The 25,859-nt window shown below is 46.5% G+C and overlaps 1 protein-coding gene across 1 annotated transcript in view; it reads left to right on the forward strand.

Annotated features, from left to right (window-relative positions):
- The window catches only part of LOC149370785 (uncharacterized), a 75,328-nt gene that overhangs the window by 39,558 nt on the left and 9,911 nt on the right, over positions 1 to 25,859 (forward strand). Inside the window, exons 2-5 of the mRNA XM_089584049.1 lie at positions 1,166 to 1,275; positions 9,546 to 9,611; positions 17,578 to 17,619; positions 18,610 to 18,663. Of these exons, the coding sequence (XP_089440175.1) occupies positions 1,210 to 1,275; positions 9,546 to 9,611; positions 17,578 to 17,619; positions 18,610 to 18,663 (228 nt within the window). The 5' untranslated portion in view covers positions 1,166 to 1,209. The remainder of the gene's footprint in view (positions 1 to 1,165; positions 1,276 to 9,545; positions 9,612 to 17,577; positions 17,620 to 18,609; positions 18,664 to 25,859) is intronic.

Here is a 25,859-nt window from a genome sequence, read left to right on the forward strand (position 1 = left end):
CAACAAAGAGAAAGTGGACGGCGCTAGCAATTTCTAAAAAAAAAAGAAATTAGACAGTGAAGCTCCGCGGGCAAACAACTCACCTAGATACACACTCTAATAAGTTTATTTCCTTCTACTCCGGCCGCCGCAGTGGCTCAGTGGTTATGACGCTCGGCTGCTGACCCGAAAGACGCGGATTCGATCCCGTCCACGGAAGTAGCATTGCGATGGTGGCGCAATGCTAGATGGCCGTGAACTGTGCGATGTCCATGCATGTTAAAAAACCCCAGGTGGTCTAAATTATCATGCGCCCTTCACTGCAGCTTTCGTCATAGCCTCAGTCGCTTTGGGTCGTTAAACCCCAATAAAGCTAACCTTTTACTTAGCGCTCATGTCGCCACAGTGTGCGGCGTCATTTTCGAATTTTTTTTGTACTCTACAATTATAGCAGTCGTTATCCAATTCGAAAAACATAGCTCGACTCAGAATGGTTCGACTCAGGCCGAAAAATAGTCTATAAATTGCAAATAATTTACTACGTATAGCCAGAAGGTTGTTGCTTTTCTTCATAATTCTTGCTTCTGACGATGAAGAAAGGTTGACCAGCAGATAAAACTGACGTTATGAGAATAAAGAGCACGGTCTATTCGTTTCAAACAGTTTGTTGTATGCGATTAGCAAGGCCGTTTTTGCGGACTTGAATTATCTTCCAACATTCCGGGGCTGTTCAACCGTACCTGATCACAAGAGCAGTCGAGGGATTGAACTTAAGATCGGGATTTTAATTTTTGTGCGTGTCTTTAGTGCTTCTGAATTAATACCATCAACACCAGATGAGCACGTCAGTTTCATTGACTGGAGTGTTTTTACGAATCATGAGCACCAAAATGAGACCCTTTAACACTTTTTTATAGACCTCTAGAGGAAATTCCATTCTTCTGTAATGTAACTATGCAATTTTCAAAGGGTAAAAAAGGCTTTTTTGAATAAAATTTCATGTTTTGCTCAATTTCGCCGCTTTTGAGTCAGCGCAATGGCAGACCTATTCTTCTTTACAGTCCATAAAATCTCATCTGCATCAATTTTTTTATAGCTAATCGCTTTATAATCGCTTTATAGGTGTCTTGAAAATTCCGGGCAAAACCTAGTATGCGTATTGAAACTTCACTCCATTGTTTTCCAGCACTTTTTGTGTCAACATCCGTTGGACGCCTCGTGCACCACTTTATGAAGAAATGCATGCCTATACTTCTGACGCTGAAGCCTTACCCTTCTGGCCATCTCGCTGTGGAGGTAAAAACGTTAGAGGTCACTGCGGAAACCGCACTGGAGTAATCTGAAAGCATTGACGCCTCCTCGGCGCCTCTAGTTGTCCCTCTTTGATTCTTTCACAATTGATTGCCTAATTCAGATGAATTCACCGCAATGTATCATAAAATCTTATTATATCCACACTAATCTACTTTAATTTATATGTGATTTTGCTTTAATTCACACTTAACGCACCTTCACACATCTCCATTTACTCTCGACATTTCCATAATGGTTAAGTATTGATTAGAATTCAATTACCTTAACCTCCCCATTCTGTATTGATCCATTAATTCATATTATTCGCAATTAATTCACGTAATAACACCTAACACACATACTAAACAATTACGACACAGTCAACCCAGAATTAGTTCAATGAATATGTATTTAGTTTACTTAATCCAGAATGGATTCATTTTCTCGCAATTAATTCGCAATTCATTTTCAAAAACACAATAATTCAATTCACACTTAATGCACCTTCATTCATCTCCATTTACTCTCGACATTTCTATAATTCTTAAGTATTGATTAGAATTCGATTAACTTAACCTCCCCATTCCGTATTGATCCATTAATTCTTATTATTCGCAATTAATTCACGTAATAACACCTCATACACATATTTAACAATTACGACACAGTCAACCCACAATTAGTTCAATCAGTATGTATTTAGTTTACTTAATCCAGAATGAATTTATTATCTCGCAATTAATTCGTAATTCATTTTCTAAAACACAATAATTCAATCGTTCACCCAAATATTTATTCGGGCAGTCAAACTTAGCGCTGCGTTGGCTGCGCCCACACATACGGTCAAGTTGTACAACACGTGCTAGGTCACGCGGGCACGTCACATGGTATGACACTTCCGGCGATTCAAATCTCGCGCCACTCGCGCCCCAACCGCGCCCAATTTTGGTTGCTTTTTTGGCTTTAATTAGTTAAGTAATGATCCAATTAGCACCAAATGTACTGCCCGGCATCCTCAAATTACCTCCCTTCGGGTATAACTCCTTTTTAGACGATATCTCTTTATAGTTGGCTGCAACTGCTTCCGACACGTTATTTGCGGACACAAACCAGCCGACATAGCCTAGTAATGCTTTAGCATTAAAACAAAAAAATGACAAGGGCTTAGCTCAGCTAAGTCTGGTTACGCAAGTGAAAGCTTTTTGTCACCTGGTTAAGTTATGTTGTTTTTGCTACTGAAAAAAAGGATGAAAAGGGAATTACACGGGCCTGCCGACTGGCTCGAGCTCAGCCACCACCTGTGCCACGTGCGAAATTAGACAACCAAGTTACTAAAGTTGTCGCCTGCCCACCGAGGAACGTGGGCCAGCACCCAGATGCAGATTTGAGATCAACACACAATTACTGAATGCGGGGTATGACCACTACACATGCTAGCTCACTCAAAAAGCTCGAATCTCTGGCAAGATAGTATCTTTAGTTTTGCAACGGTTTGATGCCAAGGAAACTCCTTGTAGCAGTATTGCAAACGAACAGATGACGCAAGGAGCAGCGGGGGTTTTAAACTGTTTTTTCACGCTTTATATTTCCAAGGCCTCGCCGGTTGCGGGAGGAAGCTCCAGGTCGGCACTGTGGGAGAGTGTGCTTGCAACGCACAAGCATACACAACAAAAATAAAACAGAAATGAAAATTTTGCGTTAATATAATAAATAAGTCCTAACGCAGTACACCCACAGTGCTAAAGACACTTGCAAACGCGGAGGCAGGTGTTCCAGGTATTGACGTGCTGTGCGTGTCGGAAACTACAAAGGGATGCATTATGGGTGATAACAGAGACTGCGCAAAGATGACGTGAGGTCCGTCCAACTTCAGCGGTTAGCGGCGCTTGTCTTTCGGGGACTTCATAGGGCTGACGGAGGTCGGAAAGAAGGAGGTCGACACGTGCTGGGAACCATCGGCATGGGGCTCGCGCCGCGGGGTTGGGGGTGCCTCCGTAACGAAGGGACTAGAGCAGTTGTTGTAGGTGTCGAGGCCCACTCGACAGGCGTGAAATACGCTTCCTGCTTTGTATTACTAACGACTAGAATGTTCTCCGCCTGTTCCACATAAGCTCTTGCATGCAATTAAATTTTCTCAGTTTTCATCAGCTTCGCCTTGTATTACGCCCCACCTTTATCTTTCATCGTTGTCTTTCATTTCTGAGCATGCTTTTGTTTTGTAATCATCTCTCTGTTTTTATTTCTTCTTCGGTGTATTTTTTCTTCCTTTCTTGGAAAATCTCTTTTATTCTGGTGTCTAAGTCATGAAAAAGAGCAGGTGGATATGGAAATAGTTTTGGCGCATCTTCGAAAGCGCCAAAAAAAACGTAATAGGTTAGCCAATATTCCGTTTCATAGATCGTGATACATCGCTGTCAAAGCTTGCACTCTTCTTTTCGCTGCGCTGCCTGCATCTGCGATCAACAAGTAGTACGTTACTTCTTGTGAGCAAAATTATTAAATGCTTTGCCTGCAGACCCATTACTTACTGCTTTGGTCAAGAGAGCGAGAGAAACACTTTGATGAAAAACAGAAAATTTAGCCTGCGTTTAAAAATCACTGGCATGCTACTTTGCATGGGGCAGCGAATTGAGGTACAAAGATGCAAGGAGAGTGGTGCAAAGAAGAAGAAATAAAAGAAATAAAAATGGAAGAAGACCAAATGTGGTCATTAAATGCCCATTATGCTGCATCGGAGAGTAGTGATGTAGCGTATGAAATGATGAGTTGCGTAGTCTGAAAAATGGGCTAACAAAGTTCATTGCGTGAAGAATGAGTCAGGGTAAGATGCAAGGTGAAATTAGAGCTTTTCAAGATGTCCATTGGCATTCAGAGAAATGTCTTGAGCTTGATTGAATGCGCCCTTATTGCTGACGAAACGCTGTCGCTTTCTTGAGCCTTAAACTATTCCGCCACAAAACAAGAGCGGATTAACAAGCCTCTCTTTATTTTTCATTCAGACTACTTCTGTAAACTTCTCAGCGTTGCCCTTGCTGCATGAAGTGGAATAGCTTATTGTTTCAGGTCTCGATTCATGTACAACGTTTGCAGGTTGTCAGCATGTTAAGTGCTCCTGGCGCCTCACCACGCTCGACGTTAAATAGTATCTCTGCATTGGCCTAGTAGATAGTGGTAGCTGCCCATTATAAACTTTATCGACAACCTCGTTGTGGCCACTCATAGCTTATCGCCTTCAGTTGCGAAGAAATCCACTGCACTTCAGGAAAGTTAGGAACGGCTCTGTATTTCTGATGGTTGTGGTTGCGCTTCAATGATAAATTCATTGGCACCTGTTGATGGTTTGCGGAGACCTAAAATTGTGGTTTTTTTATGCATTTCATTAAGACGTCAATTTTGTTTTCTTCCACCGTTTTGTGTTGTGGTCAATGGAAGAGGTAGCATTTTATCGAAGAACAAAGTGACATATTTTGGCGCTCATATTTTGGCTCAGCATGTACTCTTTGCAGAGTACATGCTGAGCCAAAATATGAGCACCAAAATATGTCACTTTGTTCTTCGATAAATTCCTCTTGTGCGATAAAATGCAGAGTACATGCTGAGGTCTTCAGGATGTAACTTTTGAGAAGGTCCCGAACAATCGTGGCCCTGTGGTTATCTCAGCATGGTTTAGCCGGTCCATTGAGAAGAAAGAAAACTTATCACAGCTGCTTGTAATCTTCCAACATGCTGAATTTATATGCAAGTTCAAATCGGTTGAGCCATTCATTCGTTTAACAGGGCAGCTGTTGAAGACAAAGTACCCTGGGCCATTCCAAGGTTGATTACTGTGGGTTTCCGAGTCAAGCTCATGGTCGACGTCGAACCTCATTTGGACTCTCAGTTGCGTTCCAGTAGGGATCCGTGCTCATGCAGCAGCCGTTCGGTGCGGCGGCTACGTCAATACTATTCTTCGGTCTTGGCTCATTCGACTAAGTTCAAAGGGCGTGTGCGCCTGGCTCATCACTTCCCTTCACTTCCATCAGCTGTCACGCGCGGGGAACGTAACGCAACCACACAAGCGATGCTTTGAGTGGGTAATTGTTTGCCAGGAGAATCTGTACCCTCACAGCAAAGAAAACGCACCAGCATTGGCAACTGTAGTGAGTATCCTCCGAGTAAAGTTTCACAGGTTCTTTCGTCTTCCTTGCACCAGGGGTGCCCCGTCAGAGACGGTTTGTTCCAACTGGAAGACTGAAGCTTGATCTTCGCACCAGGGGTGCCCCGTCAGAGACGGTCTCGCTATGAGTTACGATGCAGGGGTTAGGCGAATACTTATGTACAGTTTATGTACAGATATTTACAGCGTATAGAAGTTCAGACACTCGAGACATTAAACAGCAAAAAAAAAAGACAAAACATCAAAAAGGTGGAACTGGCTAATACTAGGGGAGGCCCCTACTCGGCGTAGTCGAAGATGCATAGCATCTCACCTTTGCGCAGAACCCCGCTTCCGGCTCCGGGGCCCAGTTTTAAAGCCCTAAAGGCCCGGCCCACATTCCGTAGCACCCAATCATTCTACATTCTTCATATCATTGGCTAATCGAGAGCATGGTCAGCCCTCCAACTACCGTAGGGTAACACCCTTTCCAGAAAAACAAACGCACGGTCGTGCCAGCATGTGCGGAGTAGAACGTTCTCTACACCACAAAATAAAAATAAAAACAAACACAAATACACATTCGTGCCAGAACGTGCGCGAATCGGTTCCGCGGGGCGGGTGGACACCCGTACTTCCCGGCGCGTTCGCGAGCGGCCGCGTTCCAAGAAAGGAGACGCTCCGCTTTGAGTGCCCCCAGCCGCGTTCCAATGACCCCCGCGAACGCTACCGATCCCTTACACGCCCTTCCCAAGATTCTACAAAGAGCTCAAATGCCACTTTTAGAATTATAACAAAGGGATCGGTACGGGTCACAAAACCACCCTGTGGGTGACATGCCGCAGCTACACCACGAACAAAACCAAAAACAAAAATAATGCACACGGGCACCAACACAACATTACGCAAAATGCACACTTAAATACACACAGTGGCATGCCTGCCGTGCGCCGTAACACAGCGTCCAAGTTGGTGCGTTGCACCCAGTTCACCAGCATGCACACCGTGGTCCTGCTCGGGAATGATCACACACACACACACAAACACACACACACACGCACACACACACACACACACACACACACACACGCACGCACGCACGCACGCACGCACACACACACACACACACACACACACACTCGCGACTGGAGCGTTCACTAGCCCGCATATAGGGTCCGTAAGCGGCCTCGTGAGCCTCCTTGGTCGCACCGAGCGTCCCTGTGTACGTTTCGAGCCACCACGCGTCTCAATCGATACGATCAACGCCCAATGGCTACTGCGCTCATTAGGCCGGTGCCACAGCGGGGCAAGAATTCAAAAATTGCTGCCCTCCAGGATCGAAAACAACGTCCTGATCCTCGATAAGTCCAAATACTTCAGCACGCGACGCACTTGAGGGCAAGCTTTCTCCGGCGCGCCGGTTCGAAACGCGTACTGCGTGAGGAACATAGTCCCTGTCCAGCCTAATCATATCAGTGCGACCACTTTTACCACACGTTATTTGGCGTTCTGCAGCACGGGACGTATCGCTCCACGCGCTGACTTTCAACGTGAAGGCCACGCACCTGCCTCCAGCTACTCTGCCTCGCTTGGAGCCATTTGTACCTTTACTGCACGGGCAAACCTTGAAATTGCCTCTCCGTGCTTGATCGGCGCTTGCCGGCTTCGTGGCATAGTCTGAGGCTGCATGAGCTCTCTCGCAGTTGCTTGACCCTAATTTGCCTTGTGGCAAGTCGCCACGCATCTCCTTGTCCTCGAAGGACCTGGTGGGACACACGTCGGGTGCGCTCAGCAACTGCGCGGCGCTCGGTCCCGTCGGCCCATCAGGCCAACCTTCGATCTTTGCCTCGGATGGAAGGTTCCTGGCATCAATAGCGCTACGGGACACTTTATGCCCTATGCCCGACACGGTGTGCCGCTGTGGCAACGCTAGACTTCCTCCTTTCACCCGCTCGCCGATCTGGCGTCTGTCTTCACTGACCGTGTCCTGCTGAACGAAAAGCTCTTTTTCGTAGCTTGCTTGAGACCGAGTTTTTATTCCTGAACTCGCGCCCTCGTCCCTGGTCTCATTAGGGGTTGAGCTAACCTGTGCAGCTGGATCGTCGGAGCGCGCGTTCACCGCCTCTGATACCGCGACGCTGCGTTCCGTCACGATATTTTCTTCAACTGCGATTCCAGCTTCGGAGAAATCTGGCTCACTTTTTACTTCGGCCTGGCTGTTTTCTTGACCTGTGCTTGACAAGCATAATCCTTTGTCTTCCAGCACAGGCGGCCTCTCTGCTCGTGACTCGGAGCAGTTCTCCCTGGCTAGTTGACTAGCTCTCCGAGACTCTTTGAGCTTAGCCAGCTCGAGCTCTAGCTGCTGGCGCCTTGCTTCTAACGCCTGCAAATCCGGAGGTTTTTCCTCGCATTGCGGCGCCTTTCCTCCATTCACTTTTGCAAGCTCAGCCTGATAATAAGCTAAGCGCGCCTTCGCCAATTCCACTCGATACTTCACATCAAGTGAGGGCCGGCTTGGATAACTCTCCATACCGCCTTCCGTACCCCTCAGCTGTCCTACCGGCTCGAACACAGGGACGTGAACAATGCGACCAAGGAAACTCACGGTTTCGATGCGTCGATCCGCATTGCCAGCTCCTTGGCGTCGGAGCCCACCGCCACTTTCCCCGGACGCTGCGATGAGCTGTCGCACGCCGCTGGTCCGCCGCCGGTGGCCGTCAAGTTCTCGACGCGCTGCTTTCTTTCACTGGATGCAGTCCCGCGTCGCTTGACTACTGCCGTGGTCCTTGAGCCTTTGCCGCCGTCTCTCCGCAGGTCCTTTCTCGAACGCTGCTGTTGCCTGACCGTCGCCTTTCTCCCTGCGTTCAGTCTTTTTTTTCTGCGCCGTCTTCCGATAGCCGCAGGATCCTGTCGACTGCGCAGTAAAATTTCACAGGTTCTTCTTCTTTGCACCAGAGGTGCCCCGTCAGAGACGGTTTGTTGCAACTGGAAAACTGAAGCTTATTTCTTCGCACCAGGGGTGCCCCGTCAGAGACGGTCTTGTGATCAGTTGAGATGCAGGGATAAAAAAAGGCAATAACTGAAGATTTATATACAAATATTTACAGAATATACAAGTTAGATACAACGGCAAAAAGACAAACAACCAAAAGGCGGAACTGGCTAATACTAGGGGAGGCCCCTACTCGGCGTGGCCGAAGATGCGTAGCATCTCACCTTAGCGCAGAACCCCGCTTCCGGCTCCGGGGCCCAGTTTTAAAGCCCTAAAGGCCCGTTGGCTTCATATCATTGGCTAATCGAGAGCATGGTCAGCGCTCCAACTACCGTAGGGTAACACCCTTTCCAGAAAAACAAACGCACGGTCGTGCCAGCATGGGCGGAGTAGAACGTTCTCTACACCACAAAATAAAAATAAAAACAAACACAAATACACATTCGTGCCAGAACGTGCGCGAATCGGTTCCGCGGGGCGGGTGGACACCCGTACTTCCCGGCGCGTTCGCGAGCGGCCGCGTTCCAAGAAAGGAGACGCTCCGCTTTGAGTGCCCCCAGCCGCGTTCCAATGACCCCCGCGAACGCTACCGATCCCTTACACTCCGCTATTGTTGAGACAAAATGAATGCCATGCTTAGTTTAAAAAAGGGACAGATTCAAGTTAACACGCCTGAAACGGCGACAACAATCCCGAACATCGTAAAAAACTAGGCGGCACGTTTACAACGTTCCAGAGAAATGCTGTCGCGTTTTACATGCGAAACACAGTGATAATAAAGCGTGGCAGCGAATCGGACCAACGATCACGAAACCATGAACTCAATATCTCACAGCAGAATTTTTAATAACTTGATGTATGCCTTTCTCTCTTTGTTTATTCAATGGTGCTGACTGTTGCCTAGAATGATATGCTTTCTAATAAATAATAAAAGCCACGTATAGGCGCTTTGCAATCTTGAAAGTATTTCTCAATTATCAATACAATGGTGTTTCGTTGTATTCCTTGTATGTTATTGGAAAACCAAACCCTCCTCTTTGACTGAAATCTAAGGTTGCTCTGACTGAATTAGTGGTTACTGCAAGAAATATTGGTGAACAAATTTTGCAGATTCCTTAAAAAATGACTCATGTCTTTTCCTTGCAGTTTGTAAAAAGCTCGTGCGATGCGATCGATATTTGTGAGAAGTTGATTAAAGGTGACAACTTTCAGGTGAGGCATCGAGCCGATGCACGAGTTTTAAGGTTCATGGTGGTCATGAACCAACGAAACTGTGGCCTTTCGTTATCATATTTTTCTTATCATTCTGATCATATGATGAACAAATGAACGGTTAGTGAAAATAACAAAAGCAGTTTCTGTCTATGCTCTGAAGGAATGAAGGTGCAGGCTCTGAGGGTCACAGTGAAGAGACCTAAATAGAGCACATGAAAAAAGAATTTCTTGAGCTCCAGTGGGAAGCATAATTGTGTTTTCAGAAATATAAAAAAAATTATTGATGGCAAAAAATAAAGGCCAGCTGCATAAATTTTAATTGTACCTGGGCGCCTAAGGCTGAGTAAGGTATTATAATTGTTTGCGTGATAGATAATGATTTATTTTTTTCTGCCGGCCAAATTTTGCAATAGTGTGCCCAAAAAGTCGCCTTATGCCTCTAAAAGCTAATGTGCAAAAATGAGTGGCAAGGATCATTGAAATACTCGGATATAGAAGTATTTTCAAAACAGAAATCGGTCAATATAATCTGTTTCATTTCGGTCCACAGCTCTTATACAAAAGCTAGAGTATTTAATGATGGGCTATGATGGGCTGTTCTTCGTTGCTATCACAATCTGTTAAGTTTGACTACGCCGTTCAAGCTGCCTATATGTAATAGGAAGTGTTTAGTCCATGGTGTGCTTCACCCTGTTACCACTCGCTTTTTTGTCATAATGTAGATGTTAATATGGCCATCAACAAGTCAGGGAACATCATACCAAGGGATTACGCATTTACGAGCGGTCTGCGACTGGCTCACGCCCATCTGTGCATTGTTTGTGCCAGCCCAGAGTACAAAGTCGATATTGCCAGTGAATGTGGAACATTCCTATGCTCGAAAAATTATGAAATTCGGGCCCCTCAGACATTGATATGTCCTTCATAATATTCTGAAATAATAAATCTTAGCTGCAATTTTATTTCACATGCCGTGATGACAAAGTGGCTTCAGTGTCCGGCTGCTTATGCAAAGATTGCAGGTGCAATCCTTATATACGTAGTGAAAGCAGTTTCGTCTACTTACATTTCGGAAGCGACACGCGACACGCGACATTGTCGTTCAGCAGCTTTGCAGCGTCTCTTCGCGAGACGTTCCTCTCGTTCTTCGGGCGTCTTTGCCACCCGCTTAGCCTTTCTCATCTCGTTTTCACGCGGCGCGGAAACTGCGCCATCCGCCACCTGCGCCATCTGCTGGGCCTACGCCGTACAATGCTAGAGGGGTTTCCAGTGGGTGCCGCATGATGGCGCTTCAACTACATGCCAAGCACGGAGGAAATTTACTGGAAACGGAGGAAATTTGGCACTCGCTTGATTGCCACATCTGTAATTGACATGGTAATAATTGCTCTGTAGGCCTTCATACATACCTCGAAGATATATTTCTAAGAACTGCGCATTCACTAGACGCGCCTTAATTGATGTTCAATATATATATATATATATATATATATATACACACACGCCGCTCGCACTAATTGACAGTCCGAACGGCGTCATCGTTGCCGTGGTACTGGTTTCCTTGGTAAAGGCGCATGCGCAGTGGTGGCCTTTGGCAGACACCCCGAATTGCGCTTCTGCGAACCTAGTGTAGCTTTCGCTAAAAAGCTGAACAAAATTACTATGCTGAAATTTGTTGCCTAAAACATTGGCTAACTACCTGTTGGCTAAGTACATGCAAATGATTATTCAATAACATCTGAGTTTTTATCGAGATTTCAATTTCTGTATAAAGTACGGGACCGAGTTGTCTAATAAAAATCGTGATAAAATTTTGGAAGTCTGTGCTAACAGACCTTTTAGCGCCTCATAATTTCTTATTACAGCTAAAACATTTTCCAGCTACATCGCTATCATAAGCAACTATTCTTTGAACGCTTGCTCTTAGAGGTAAGGAATTATAGCGCCCAACGTTATCCCAGAGATTCTGATAAATTATATGCTCCGCTCCCACATACCAGGGGCTCCTGTCTAAGCCAAAGATAGACTCGTTTGCACAGCCGGAAGCGCTCCAAGCGCACGCGGTGTGCCCGTAAGCATAGAAGGGCGCCGTAGATGATTTTCCCCGTCGAGCGGTGTCAGGAGCATCTGTGGGCTAACATCATGACTCACTGCATGAAGGGCAGGTTTTTTATTTTGGTGCTCAGAAAACCGGCGCATGAGAGTCAGCTGGCTATTGTCTTTCAGGCAAATGATAGCTCTCCGGAGGAACGTGCGCTGTAATTATTCGTATAGGAAAGAAAATCGGGAGCACTAAAAGTAGCGGATGCTTTATTTGCACAGAAGCCGTTGTACCAACCCTGTAACATTGGAAACCCTGCATAAGAATTGAGATTAAGAAAATAGCCTGATTTAAAAAATATGCGCAAAAGACGGCAGTGAAGAAGCTGGGAATATTATAGAAGACGAAGTACCAAGGAATTCAATTATGGAATAAAATAAAATGGGTTCAATAACACGAACACACTTAAACGCATTCACTTTCTAATTCTAAAAATGGCTGAAAAAAAAGAAAGCAAGCAGAGTTTATGAAAACTGCTCGTGTGTATCTGTATAGTTTACAACTGTGAATCGTAACCAGAAGTACATAATTAAACATAGCTATACATTACAAGAGCTTGCCGGACTGGGATTGGTAAGGTTATAAATTTAATGTGTAAACTTTCGGGCATGATAAGATGGAGGTTGGCAGTCATCTAGAATTTAAAATTTTGCATCATATTCTAAATGCAGTTGTTATATCTGTTGCGTCATATTCTATATATATTCGGTGGCCGTAGCTTGATTTGATTTGATTGATTAATTGGGATTTAACGTCCCAAAGCGGCTCAGGCTGAGGGACGCCGTAGTGAAGGGCTCCGGAAATTTCGACCACCTGGAGTTCTTTAACGTGCACTGCCATCGCACAGCACACGGGCCTCTAGAATTTCGCCTCCAGCGAAATTCAGCCGCCGCGGTCGGGACCAAACCCGCGTCATTCGGGCCAACAGCCGAGCGCCGTAACCACTGAGCCACCGCGGCGGGTTGCCGTATCTTGAGCCACAAACGGGTACCAGCCGTTCCTCCAGCAGACCAAGAAAACAGGTCTCCTTAGGATTTTCATTTGTAGTAGAACATTCCTTATGTGTCCTTTGACTTCAATTTCTTCCCGCTGTCTTGGACGTTTCGTATGTGCCTCTCGAATTCGATTCGTGTCTGACGTCCTAGCCAGCCAGATTTCCCGAGGCCTTATGGCTTATAATACGAGAGAAAGAAGCCATTTCTTGGTAACATTTGTCACAGAAACTCCTCATTTTATCGCAATTCCGGCGTGTCTATTATTCTCCAGGCTTGTTTCAGACTATAGAGCACTGAACGCTCTGCGATCTCAGAAGATAGGGCCAGCAGCTATAACTACAAACTCAGCAGGAGAAGCGCTTTGTCTCTCCTGCTGAGTCGAGCCTTTATTTTGTTGCTGTTTTTTGTGCTATCAGTTTTCACCACGCTTCTGCTTTATTCGGAGATATTATGTAGTTTGGAATTTCACAAGAATCGAGATCAGTTCCGGGAAAGGGCTTGCAAAGGTGGCTTATACCTTGAAGCAAAAGCTCTACTTATCGCGTAGAACCCTTGAAGGTCGTGTTGCGGCGTAGATAGGACCTTGAAGCGGCTTCATTTAATAAAAACAGAATAAAATTGTGATCTAGGCGGGAATCGAAACCAGGCCTCCGGCATCCGAGACAGGGACCCTTCCACTCCGCGACGATTGTTATTTTTTTGTGCGTTCGACTCTTGGAAATGACTGAAGGCATGTCTCGTGAATGCACAGATGTCTAAGCAACTCATCTTCGAGATATGCACTGAGGCGTGCATTATGAGTATGTAAATTAGATATCCCAATTAAGGGAGTCGCGAAGTACATTTGCGAAGAATTTCCTTCGTGCATGGCGTGCAATTGTAGCGCCAACTTGTGGCACCCACTGAAACCCCAACACGCAATGTACTGCGATGGTCCAGCAGATGGCGCGCCTCCAGCGAATGCACAGATGTCTTAGAAACGTATCTTCGAGTCATTTACTGCTGCGGTCATGAATAATTTAGTTATGAGCGTGCAAATTACAGATGTTCCAATTAAGCGAGCAGTAGAGTTATAGGGAACGGACTCAACGTTACAGTAAAGCTTTTTGACGGGCTAGTTAGTACATATTGATATTTGAAAGGGTGTGCGCTAAAAAGACGTACACAGGAAAAAGATAGAGACGACAGGAAAGAAGCGTAACTTCCAAGTTTAACCATTAAAGTTAATTAATCATTAATTAATCATTAAAGTTAGAAGTTGCGCTTCTTTCCTGTCGTCTCTATCGTTTTCCTGTGTAAGTCTTTTTAGCGCACACCCTTTCAAATATCAACGTTACAGATGCCAGGCCGCGTCAAATTCCCCGATACACCACAGCTTTCGGTCTCTAACGAGGCTGAACCGTAGTTAAACCACAGCCAATTTTTCATGTCATGATTTACTAAAGTTTTGAGCAAGCCGCAAGTGTTGTATTTTATTTGTTCATTTCATCACATAATGACGCACCACTGACGACTTTGAGATGTTTGCTTTAAGTCGCCAGAACCAACCACTGGCCCTTCACTGTAGCTATTGATTCTTGATTAATATTTCAGACGAGCACACATTAAGACATGACAGGAAGGGCGCTGTCCTGTCATGTCTGAAATGAGTAGCGCTCAATTACTTTTCTAGAAACAATGCAACACCAACTAGCCCCTGAACATGTTTTATTATTCCTTGTAGGAAGAGTCACGAAATGTTGGCGCGATTTTATAACTCCGATACATACGAGCACCTTTTGTGCATGATATTTGCTCATTAAAATTCGGTAGGATAGCACCCGAGATTGCTAAAACGTGCTGCTCTTTGCGCAGCCTTTAATACTCCTCATCTACAGAAACTGTCAGAGTTCTTCGCGCCCATTCCTCCGTGTTTCCGGAGCCGTCGGAGCTGTTAAATATTTACGGCGCACCATATCATGAATGGACGGATACAAGGCATTGAACATGATCTCATGGTGTCGTTGCACCACATGCATGCCATTTAACAATAAGACGCTTGCAGCACCCGCGAAAAATACCTATCATGGAGCTTCGGCGAGGAAAAAATTACCAATTGCTGCTACCTGTCTTGGCTTTGGTGGGTCGTTGCCGCGGTCCTACCCAGACGGGACGCCATCAGCTCCTCCTTTAGCGCGCTTAGCCTTGACGCAAAGCGCGCGCCTCGCTGAGAGGCGCCCTGATGACGTCATACTTTTGGGGCCACCTCTCGGCCACAACAACAACGACGCACACCGATGAAACGGGGCTAGTAGTGCTTTCGCATTAAAAACTAAAATGTGGAGGACGACGTCAAAACAGGCGTTCAGGGGTTCGTAGGGTGCAACGGGCTTGTTTCATAAAAGAATGAGGAAGAAATGTCAAAGGTAGTAGTGTCTCTTGCAATAGCATACCCAGAAATTGAGGACAAAAGCATTTTTTGAACAGGAAAGAGTTTATGAACGCACTCATTTTATATACTGTAAGATGCCACTATAATAATCAATATACGCACTGTCCTCCCGTCCCTAGCCTTCCGTTTTCTTGCTGTTAACGTTTTTGCGATTTCCGAAAGCGTCTCCCATGGAGTTTTAACGGCAGGCTTAACTTTTCAATGCGAGTGATGGAAAAACTTTGAAAGAAGATTTCGCCGCATATCAGTAGAATGGACCATTAGTCTAAATATTTCCATTACAGTACCCTACAATTTTGCGATAATCAAAACTTTTGTCCGATAATGTTGGACATGGAAGAAGCAGGAAAAAAGAAGAAGGAGGACGTTACAACAGGTTTCAGTTTCAGTATCAGTTTTAGTCCATTTCCCACAACAAGTACAGGGCATGTACGAGGTGTGGCGAGGGTGACGGGATAAAAGCTGCGTCAAGGGCAGCTTGACAGGCCCCGTCTCCCCGAACAACATGGCAGCAAGCACGACAGTTCAGAAGGACATAAAATATATATGATGGTAAGAATAACAAGGAATAAATGGAAAAAAATATACGAACAAGATAAGTGCAAATACAGTGAATGAGTGCATTAGTTAAAAAATACAATCAAATCTTACAGTACGGGTTAGTTAATAATGTCGAATAATTTTTTCTTGGTTAGAAGCCGCAGCTGCTCTTCCGTTAGCTTATATTTGTTTAGTGTACTAGGCAGCCTGTTTCTAAGCATCTGGAGACCGTAGTTAGTACGTGGTCGCGGAACGTGCCTATGTTCATGGTGGCGGGTGGAGCGAGATGACATGTTAATCTGCAAGTATGCAACGGCTCGTGATGTTATATTTTTATGAATTTCAGACTTCAAGGATGCCAGCAACTGGCGCTCATAAAGCGTAGAAAGTTTAGTAATCTTTTATTTAAGGAATAGGTGGGAAGTGTGGGCATTATATGGAGAGTTTCGTGGTTAAGAGAGTTTCGTGGGTTTCAACGACGTGCGCTCAAAAAACGAGAACTGTTCTGTTTCGCTGAATGCAACAGATATCAGTAAAACGCAAGACATGCAGCTACCACGCTTATCGAGCGCTATAATATCAAAGCAATTAGATGAAACGTTTTTTTCTGCGATTCTCTGAAGGTAATAAAATTGTGGAGGCGTAGGCGTGCACTTGTTCCATATTAAAAGCAGTGAAGCAAACAAACACTAAGTTAAATTTATGATCTGCTCATGTTGCTGAAGTGACGATTGTGCTGACATCCTGTTCAGAACAGTGCCTTTGCTTCGAATTTGCCATCTCTTTTGACAACATCCGTCTACGTCTTGAAAAGCAAAGGCAAACTGCACCGCATTCCCTCTACATTGGGCGGGGAATCTTGTTGAACTTTTTATGTCGGATGAAGAAAGCTTTTCGTATGATGTAGTGCAACGTAGCCATTGCCCACGGTGGACGGTGACGTTGAATCTTTTAACAATTACCTTAAATTTTTTTTCCTCTCTGCGATGCCATTCACATAACGGCACCTGCATAAACTGCTGACGGTAAGCTGACCAGAAGTATAAAGTGATGTAAAAACAGCACACAGCGCTCCAAAAGTTTTTGCGTCCACTAAACTTCTGACGCAGCAGCATCGTTTATGTGTTGGACAGGGGTCGCACAAGTTAGCATCTGCTTCTACTAGGACGGCAGTGCGTATTTGAGCATACTGACACTGATAAACTTGCCACTTCCCATGCTACCTCTAAAACGCTTAGTTACAGCTTAGGAAGGCCAAGCAGCTTAGTAATGATTTTCTAGTTCTTGCTGCAGGTTATACACGCACACACTTATTTTCGATGCCGTCTTACTGATCGGTGTAAAGCAGTCATTTTCATTTTTTATACTGCCCATCATACTCTGTATACATGCTCATTGTCTAAATAAAGAATAATATTATGCTATCACAGTTCGAAAGCTGGAAAACTCGGTTTAAATTAATTAGTCAAAATGTCACTTTATAGACATTTCACGCAACGAGAATTTGTTATAAGCCGGAGCTTCGGCGCTGAAAAACGACGAAAGCGAAAATATCTGAGCTCAGTACGGAGTTTCTGGGCGGTACCTGGCAGCTGGCGCTGTTACTTAAGGTTGTGAAGAGGCTGCCTATATAAGAAAACAGTTCTAGTTTATTGCGGGGAATCGAAGGGTTTTTTGATAGCAAATGAACATTTCGTAGCTAGGCAGTTGTGGTGATTTTGAGGTGAACAAAGAAAATTCGCTGCTTCTTTCCTTCTTTCGACACGAATTTTTCCTTTCCTAAAATTGTAAATTTATGCTGGTGTGATAAAATGCTATGTTGGGCGATATAAAATTGGGGCATCTCCACACGATGTCAGGATGTAAGAAAATCATGATAATATTTTTCCCCCTTAGATAAAGGTCCCCTGCATTCAGAATTGGATGTGGGCACATTGGGTGAGTAGGCATTTAAAAATCTAAAAAATAAGCTGCAAAGTTTTAAAGATGCTGCACTGTTCGAAAAACACAGCTGCCTTCGTCATACCCAGCAGCATTTATGACGACAAGACATCAACTTCCTGGAACACTGGCAGGACCAGAGAAAGTTTATTCCAGAAAAGATGTAAGGTGCAAAGCGATCTCGTAGAGACCTTTAAAAATTAATCGCTAGCTTTGAGGTACAGCCATCCTGAGAGGCGTCACTCTGGGATAAGTCTCCGCAGTTTCTGTCAGTTTTATTTTTCGTTTATTCGAAATTACTTACGAGCCCGTACGTGTTTGTGTAGCGGTTGCGTGTGATTTCGAGCAGTGCATTTTAAACAGAATAAACGGAGCAAAATGGAAAGAAATGAAATATTCATGCAAAACAGTTGAACAAATGAAAAAGAACACGGTAGAAGACCAAAGGGCAGAGAGATAAGGTAAAACGATACGCAATACAGGCTATAGAGCAACAGAAAAATAAAATAAAATGTACGTAGCTCGTGTACAGTACAATTAACAATATGGGAAGCAAATTACTAGAGAAAGGTATAAAAAGAAGAGGAAAAAGAAAGTACAGAAACCATCAAAAAGGCACTGAACAGCTTCTTTCTATCCGTTGTTAACGCGATTATATTTCAGTCGCCCATCAGCTATCCTTTAGTACAATGTGTTTCAAATCTACAAGGACAGAGATTGTCATTACCTTTATACTATTTTTTCCAATCGCAGAGAAAAAATTAATATTGTGCAGTTCGAGTTCCAAGCCTGTCTAATACAAAGAAAAGAACTCTGCAACATGTCATGAGGCTAGGTATTTGGTAGATACCGAAGTACTAAACCGGTATAAGAATATTTTGTCAAATTCCATTTTTGCTACATCATGAAGAGGGCAAGCGATTAAAATTATTGTTTCGGCGTGATGGCGTATAGCTGAGTAACGATTTATTCGGCACTCTTTTACAGCTTGGGACTGAGGTTGTTCCTTTGGAGCAAATGCGCACTGTGGAGAAAGCGTTGGTGAGGTGCTCTTTTGCCATTCTTTCTTTCTTTCAGCAAGATGAGTTTTTGGGCAAGTTAGTTCATTGTAGTGTATAGATGGGCTGCGCAGAAGGGACAATCAGATGAAAGAAGACGGGACAAGCGCAAAATAATAACTGATTTATTCAAGGAACAGACATTTAAATATAAACATGTAAGCGCAGCCCACAAGAGCATTACCAGCACATTGAGTAAAGAATATTGTTTACATCATCATGCTTTCAAGGATGTGTGCCTCTCTCTTATGCAGTCTGATGTATCACTTACGCATTCTTGGCCTTTCTGTCTGATGAACAATGCTCCTCGAAGTTCCCGTGCTTTTTCATTATTGCTCTTGCGCAGAATCTTAGCTTGTTTGATCAGAGACATGCATTTGTGATCAAGGCAATGAATCGTTAGGTGACGCTGCTTCTTTTGTTGCGAAAGCAACACTACGCGAGCCGCCGAGCCATTTCGTAGAGCTGAGGGAAGGCCATACTGCGCATGCGCAAGTAGCAGGGACGTCACACGGCGCACAGCTGGCGCGCCGCCGCCGTCGTTGCGCGGGTGAGGGGGCGCTGCGAGCGCGTGGAGTGACCAGAGGTGCGGTGTATCGGCTCCTGCTATTTTCCCCAGGAACCGTGGAACTTTTCGTGTGACCCCACCGAAATCGTTACTATCACCTTCCCAACATCGAGAGGAACCTGCCAGTACTGGTCCTGAGCAGGTAGGCCCAAAGCTGGCTGTTTTATGGCAATTTTTCATCATCGCCACGCCGCGGAACGCTAAACCTGCCGAAGGTTAGCCTCGATTCCGTAGGCGCGGGAACTTCCCCAAAGCCACCGCATTATGGCGACCACTACCCAACGCGGCTATGATCCCACTGCAATGGCTTGGACTGAAATCGACATTCAACAGCCTGAAGATAACTCTCCGCTCATCGAAGATAAAGGGCTCTTTACGCTGATTTTCATGCGCAAGCGGGCCCAGCGTCCCAAGATATCCAAGGGCGGTGCATCGATGGCGTCGCTCAAATCAACACAGGCATCCGGCACCGATCGCGCTTAGCTGCCGCTGTATAACAAGACTGCTCTTTGGCGCCTGCAAGAGACGCCGAAAATGAACTCCGAAGACATCAATGTGGTTCTCAAGCCAAGGAAAACCATGGACCTCAAGGCGATTTTCCGGCATGGCGAGTTGGGAGCGGCTTTTGCCCAGTATGTGGGAGGAGACGCTGGCGCCGCGCTCAGCATATGGCCAGTCTGGACCCAGAACCTCGTGGTTTGTGGAACTGAACACATCGATGCAGCAAATAAGTTGGCTAAAGACTTTGACCTCAAGACCGGAGCGGACTCCCATGCATTTCGGGGCCACGTGAAGCTTAATGGTGAGGTGTGCCGGGGTGTGATCAGTGTGCGGGCTGATGAGACGACGGCTACCCTCAAGAATAAGGTGCAGTGGCGCGGAGGTGAGATAGCCTTTGTGCGCAAACTGGGAAACACAAATGTGGCGGTGCTCACCTTTGTGGGCCGCAAGGTGCCCCGCTACGTGCATTACAATTGTGAATGCATACTTGTGCGAGAATATAAACGGACGATTCCTGCATGCTACCGCTGCGGGACCATCGACCACCGGGTCGACAACTGCCCACACCTGGACATCGGAAGATGTGGATTTGCGGGAATAACGTAGGAGCCTCCGAGCAGGGCTTAAAAGATCATGACTGCACCCCATGCTGCATGGTCTGCGGGCAGGCCCATTTGACTGGCTCCGCGGATTGCAAGGTAAAGTTTCGGCGTCTCCAACGATCGAGACCGCTAGCCCAGCAGCAACAAGCGGGGCAACCAAGCAAGCCGGGAAAGTCGCCTGGGAACAAGACGGGAAAGTTCGACAAAACTGCCGGGCAACAATGAAGCGGAAACCAACCACCTCCCGCTTCTATAAAGGCGAAATCTGGGACTGGGGCCAAGCCGCCAGCTTTCCAAGCCGGGGATTTCCCCCCCTTCCCCCCCCCCCCCCCCCCTTGGCAACAACCCACCCTCAACATCAAAGGTAAGCAACTGGGCGGGTGTCGCCTCTATTTCCTCTCCCTCCCCTTCCCCTCTCGAACTTGAGCAGAGAAAAGAGCTAGCGTTTCTCAAAAACCAGAACGCGCAGCTACAATCCCAAGTCAACGCAATACAAAACGCTAGGGCAGAGCCACCTGTCTCGGAAACAATGGAGGACGCTGGTGAATTGTCGTCTGCGTGCTCGAGCGTCGCTCTGTCAAGTGCTCCGCTCACTGCAAACATGGAAAGCCGCATGACGGATATAGAGCAAAATGTGGCCGATCACATGGCCCAACCACCAGCGATTAATACACAAATCATCCAAACACAAATGCAGCAGCTGGTAACAACCATAAATCAGTAACTAACTGTGTCCATTACTCAGCAAGTCACCCAAAACATTAAAGCCTGGATACAGACTAGCCCAAAATTATTTAGGCGCGCAGGACCCGTAAAGGAAGTAGGCCGCCCATCCAAAATTTGCCGCGACGCTATTGAGGAAGAGAATGAGGATAACCTCCTCGCTACGGTGCAGAACACCAATGCAGTGAGTGGGGTAAGCCAGCCAGCCTTTAGCCTTCATCATGGCTCAGGGCATTAAGCGGACACCTCGTAAAACAAAACAGGAACATTTGGGCATAATACAATGGAATTGTAGAGGCTTTCGCTACCACGCGAAACGAGCACACCCACGCCTTTACCTAGAAACATTAGAATTTCATGCCGCCATCGTAGCGCTTCAAGAACATGGGGCTTCAGCAAAAATTTCTGAATACAACACATTTCAGCGGGACCCATCCACCTGTATTCTTGTACATAAGTCATACACAGCACAGGGGGTAGACCTCGACATAGATATAACATACTCGTACACTATGGTCTCCGTGTTACCCCTGCGACACTCTGACCCCCCTGTACACATACTGAATACATACTGTCCGCCAAAGCTCAAACATATTACTTTCTCAGATATCTTCAGCCGGGCACTGAAGATAGCGGGTCGGGACCCATTATTGATTGTGGGCGATTTCAATGCCCCCAACCAATTATGGGGCTACAAAAAAGGGGAGGCGCGAGGTAGAAAGCTAGCGGAACTTATATCTACGCTAGGCATCACCCTCCAGACCGACCCAGCACATCCCACACGAATGGGAAACTCTGTGACTCGGGACACGTGTCCTGATCTCACACTTTCTAAACACATCCAACACGTGGAATGGAACAATAGAGAAGACACACTAGGCAGTGACCACTGCATCATTAACACACTAATTCACACGCGGCCTCTCAAAAGGCCGCTCACACAGGCTCGACTCCCAGACTGGCAGGCTTTCAGAAAGTCCCTGCCCACAACCAGCCTGGTTAAAGATGGATACGAGCAGAGGGCCCAAACACTTATGACAACACTCAAGAAACACGAAACACAGATACAGACCACGGAGGACTGCCCAGCGGTGGACAACCATCTACTCCACATCTGAGAAGCCCGCCGCAGTCTCACGAAACGTTGGAAAAGACAGAAACATAACAGAACACTCAAGAAGCGCATCCTAGATCTCACTCACAAAGCAGCTCAGTATGCCTCAAAACTTGCTGACGCCAACTGGATAGATCGCTCTAACACGGCTGCCAGGCAGATGTCCGGGAAGAACACTTGGAGGCTTTTTCGCAGCCTTATAGACCCGCGCAGACCCGGGGCGAAACACAGCGCCACTTACAACGAGCACTTCATAATTTCAAGGGCAGCACAACACAACTCGCAGACACACTCAGGGACAAGTATCTCTGCTGCAAACAGGACCCTTGTGGTCAGGAGTATCTTTACGCAGGCAAAAATAATCCTGAGTTAGACGAACCGTTCCAACTCTTTCATCTCAAGGCAGCCCTGGCTAAAATGAGAAGGGGCACTGCGCCTGGACGGGACAAGGTGAAAGTCAAGCTTCTGGCCAATCTCCCTGACCAGGCGTATGAGGCCCTTCTGGAATACATCAACACTATATGGAAGGGCGAAACCCCGCTCCCTCTAGACTGGAAAACAGCTCTAGTAACCTTCATCCCCAAAGCGGGAAAGGAAATCGACACAGAAAACTTGAGGCCTATCTCGCTCACCTCGTGTGTGGGCAAGCTAATGGAGACAATGGTACGGGATAGGCTCTCCGAATACTTGGAACAACGAAATACGTTTCCAGACACTATGTTCCGCTTTCGCCCGCATAAGTCGGCACAGGACATACTCCTCCAACTCAACAGAGACATAATACAACCAGTTGAACATCCACATAATGACAAGGTCGTCCTTGCCTTGGACTTGAAAGGAGCCTTCGACAATATCAAACACAGCGTTATACTGACACACCTCAATGAGACCCACTGTGGCCGCAACACTTTCAACTATATCAAAGACTTTCTCACCCAGCGAGCAGCATTAATCAAAATCCAAGAGGCAGAATACGGTCCGCATCAAATGGGTACGCGGGGGACACCACAAGGCACGGTGCTATCCCCCCTACTCTTTAATTTGGCGATGCTCCATCTCCCGGACCAGTTGCAGGGTATTGAAGGCATACGGCATGCGCTGTATGCCGATGATATCACGATCTGGGCCACAGAGGGAAACTTAGGGCGCATGGAGGAATGCCTGCAAACCGCCGCTCACGTAGTGGATCGCTACGCAGGGCACTGTGGTCTCCAATGCGCACCCAGCAAATCTGGATTCGTACACCTTAGGGCATCACCTAAGGACAATACCAAAATACATCTCTCCTTAACAAGTGGCCCCATACATGAGGCCAAAGAAATTCGAATACTCGGACTCTTCATCAATAACCAAAGAAGAGTAGACACAACATTGCACAAGCTCCGCAAAATTGGAGACCAGGTGGGCCGTATGGTCCGTCGCGTCTCCAATAAGAGAGGGGGTTTGCGAAGCAGGGATGCAGTTCGGCTGGCCCATGCTTTCGTAATCAGCCGAATTCTCTATTCTGTCCCTTATCTACACTTGCGGAAGCACGACGAAGACAAAGTTGAGGTAATACTCCGTAAAATGATGAAGAGGGCACTTGACCTTCCTGTCTGCACCTCCAATGCGAGACTTCTTGCATTGGGAGTGGTGAACACCTTTCAGGAGCTCAAGGAAGCCCATCTCACAAATCAATACACGAGGCTAGCCCAAACGAAGTCGGGCCGGGACATGCTAGCCCAGCTTCACACCCAACACGATTTCCACATTCAGGAGCGGGTACGAGTGCCCGAACTCTGGAGACGCGCCGTTAGAGTTCGACCCCTCTCCACTAAGATGGATAAGGAAGACCACAGTGGTCGTCGCCAGGCTAGGGCGGAAGCCTTAGCGCGCCACTATGGCAAAAAGCAAGGTGTCTACTACGTAGATGTAGCCGGGCCGACCCACGGGGGGTGGTACACGGCCGCGGTCATACATCAAGAAATACAGGTGGATGGGCTCTCCTTTCGAGCCCCAGGCACAACACAAGCTGAAGAGGTTGCTATCGCCCTAGCTGCTTCTGATACCGAATCAAAACACATCATAACAGACTCGCGCTCGGCGTGTGAAAATTATTAGGCTGGCTCGATAACTCCACTAGATGAACGAATACTAAGTAACTGCAGCCGAGACACCGATCCTACTCCCCGCTGCATAGTTTGGACTCCGGGCCATCAGGGCCTAGCAGGAAACGAAGCTGCAGACGCGGCGGCCCGAGCACTCATTCACCGGGCGTTCCCATTGGCTCCTGAGCACCTGAAACCTGAAGGTGGCTCTTTACTCTCGTTCAAAGATGTAACATCTTATTATAAGGATAGGCACCGCGTGTACCCAGCCCCTGCAAAGGGACTGGGGAAAGCAAACGAACGCGTTCTACTTAGACTATTCATTAATACAATGCTGTGCCCGGCAGTATTAAAACACTTCGATCCCGCGTTCACTGGCAGGTGCAAACACTGTGGCGAGGTGGCTGACACCTACCACATGGTTTGGGCTTGTCAGCGCAACTCAGCTCTCTACCCCCACCCCAACCCTACCAGAGAGGAATGGGAGGCGGCCCTGCTTGGCTGCTCGGACCTTCAGGCCCAAAAGGCTTTGGTCAAGAGGGCTAAGCTGGCGGCTTCGACCAATGGGGTCCCGGAATAGGGACTCCACCCATTGCGGGGCTCTTTAAGAGAGCCTCACCTCTTTTATTAAATAAAGGCTTTTCATCATCATTGCGCGGGTGACTTAGAGGTGCCGCCGCCACGCTCGCCAGTTGTGCATGCGCAGTAGCGGCGCATATTTGCTTGGCCGAGACCGCGTCTGTCAGCGAGAAGATTGCGCCTCGCGCGACTCTCCCGTCGCACGTGAGCACAAAGCTAGCAGAGCGTCTGCTCCGGCCGCGCCCCGACTTACCACGGTTCGCCGCTGTGGAATGGGCGTCGTGCTCCCAAAATTGATCTTGGGTTCCCTTTGGAGAGCAACGAGATGGCTAGACTCTAGCTTTCGCAACACCACTTGGTTAACCAGAGCTATCCACCAGCTATTTTTTTTCAATAGACCGCTCATGTCCACGAGTGCGAATAATGATGCAGCAATATGTCTGCCCTATGTGGAGTTTGCCATATGTGAGGGGAATCAGATAAACAACGCCAACTTGGCATTCAATCGAGGAGCCTTTCTTTCCTTCTTTCCGGTGGTGTGCGTTTTAATGTAAGGTGCAGAAAAAATCAGTGGGACGCCATGATTGTTTCCTACTTTCTTAAGATTCAAACGAAAACATTTGACAAGAGTATAGGGAATTACGACTGGCCAGTTTGTTTTGATAGCTACCCCAGTGTTTGCGTTCTCAGTGGATTTTAGCTTTTTTGCGAACGTTTTAACTATTTCGAGGACAATCAAATCAGGAAAGAGCCTTTTTCAACCTTGAAATCTGCATGGTGAAGCTGGTTTGCATGGCATGCGTAGAAGGCTTTTTAAATCCTTCTCAAGTATCTGTTTAGCAATTGCCCTTTTAGTGGTTCCAGAGTGAGCGAAATTGTAAGGCAATAGTTGTTTCCTTGTGCAGGGGCAGAAACACCAAAACACATGTTCATGAGAGAAGGTAAGCTTAAGGTCCAGGAAATGAACAATGTTATTGACAGAGAGCCCATGGGTAAAAGTTAAAC

This window comes from Amblyomma mixtum, chromosome 1 (assembly GCF_055824585.1).
Source record: "Amblyomma mixtum isolate Tamu chromosome 1, ASM5582458v1, whole genome shotgun sequence".
Classification (NCBI taxonomy): domain Eukaryota; kingdom Metazoa; phylum Arthropoda; class Arachnida; order Ixodida; family Ixodidae; genus Amblyomma; species Amblyomma mixtum.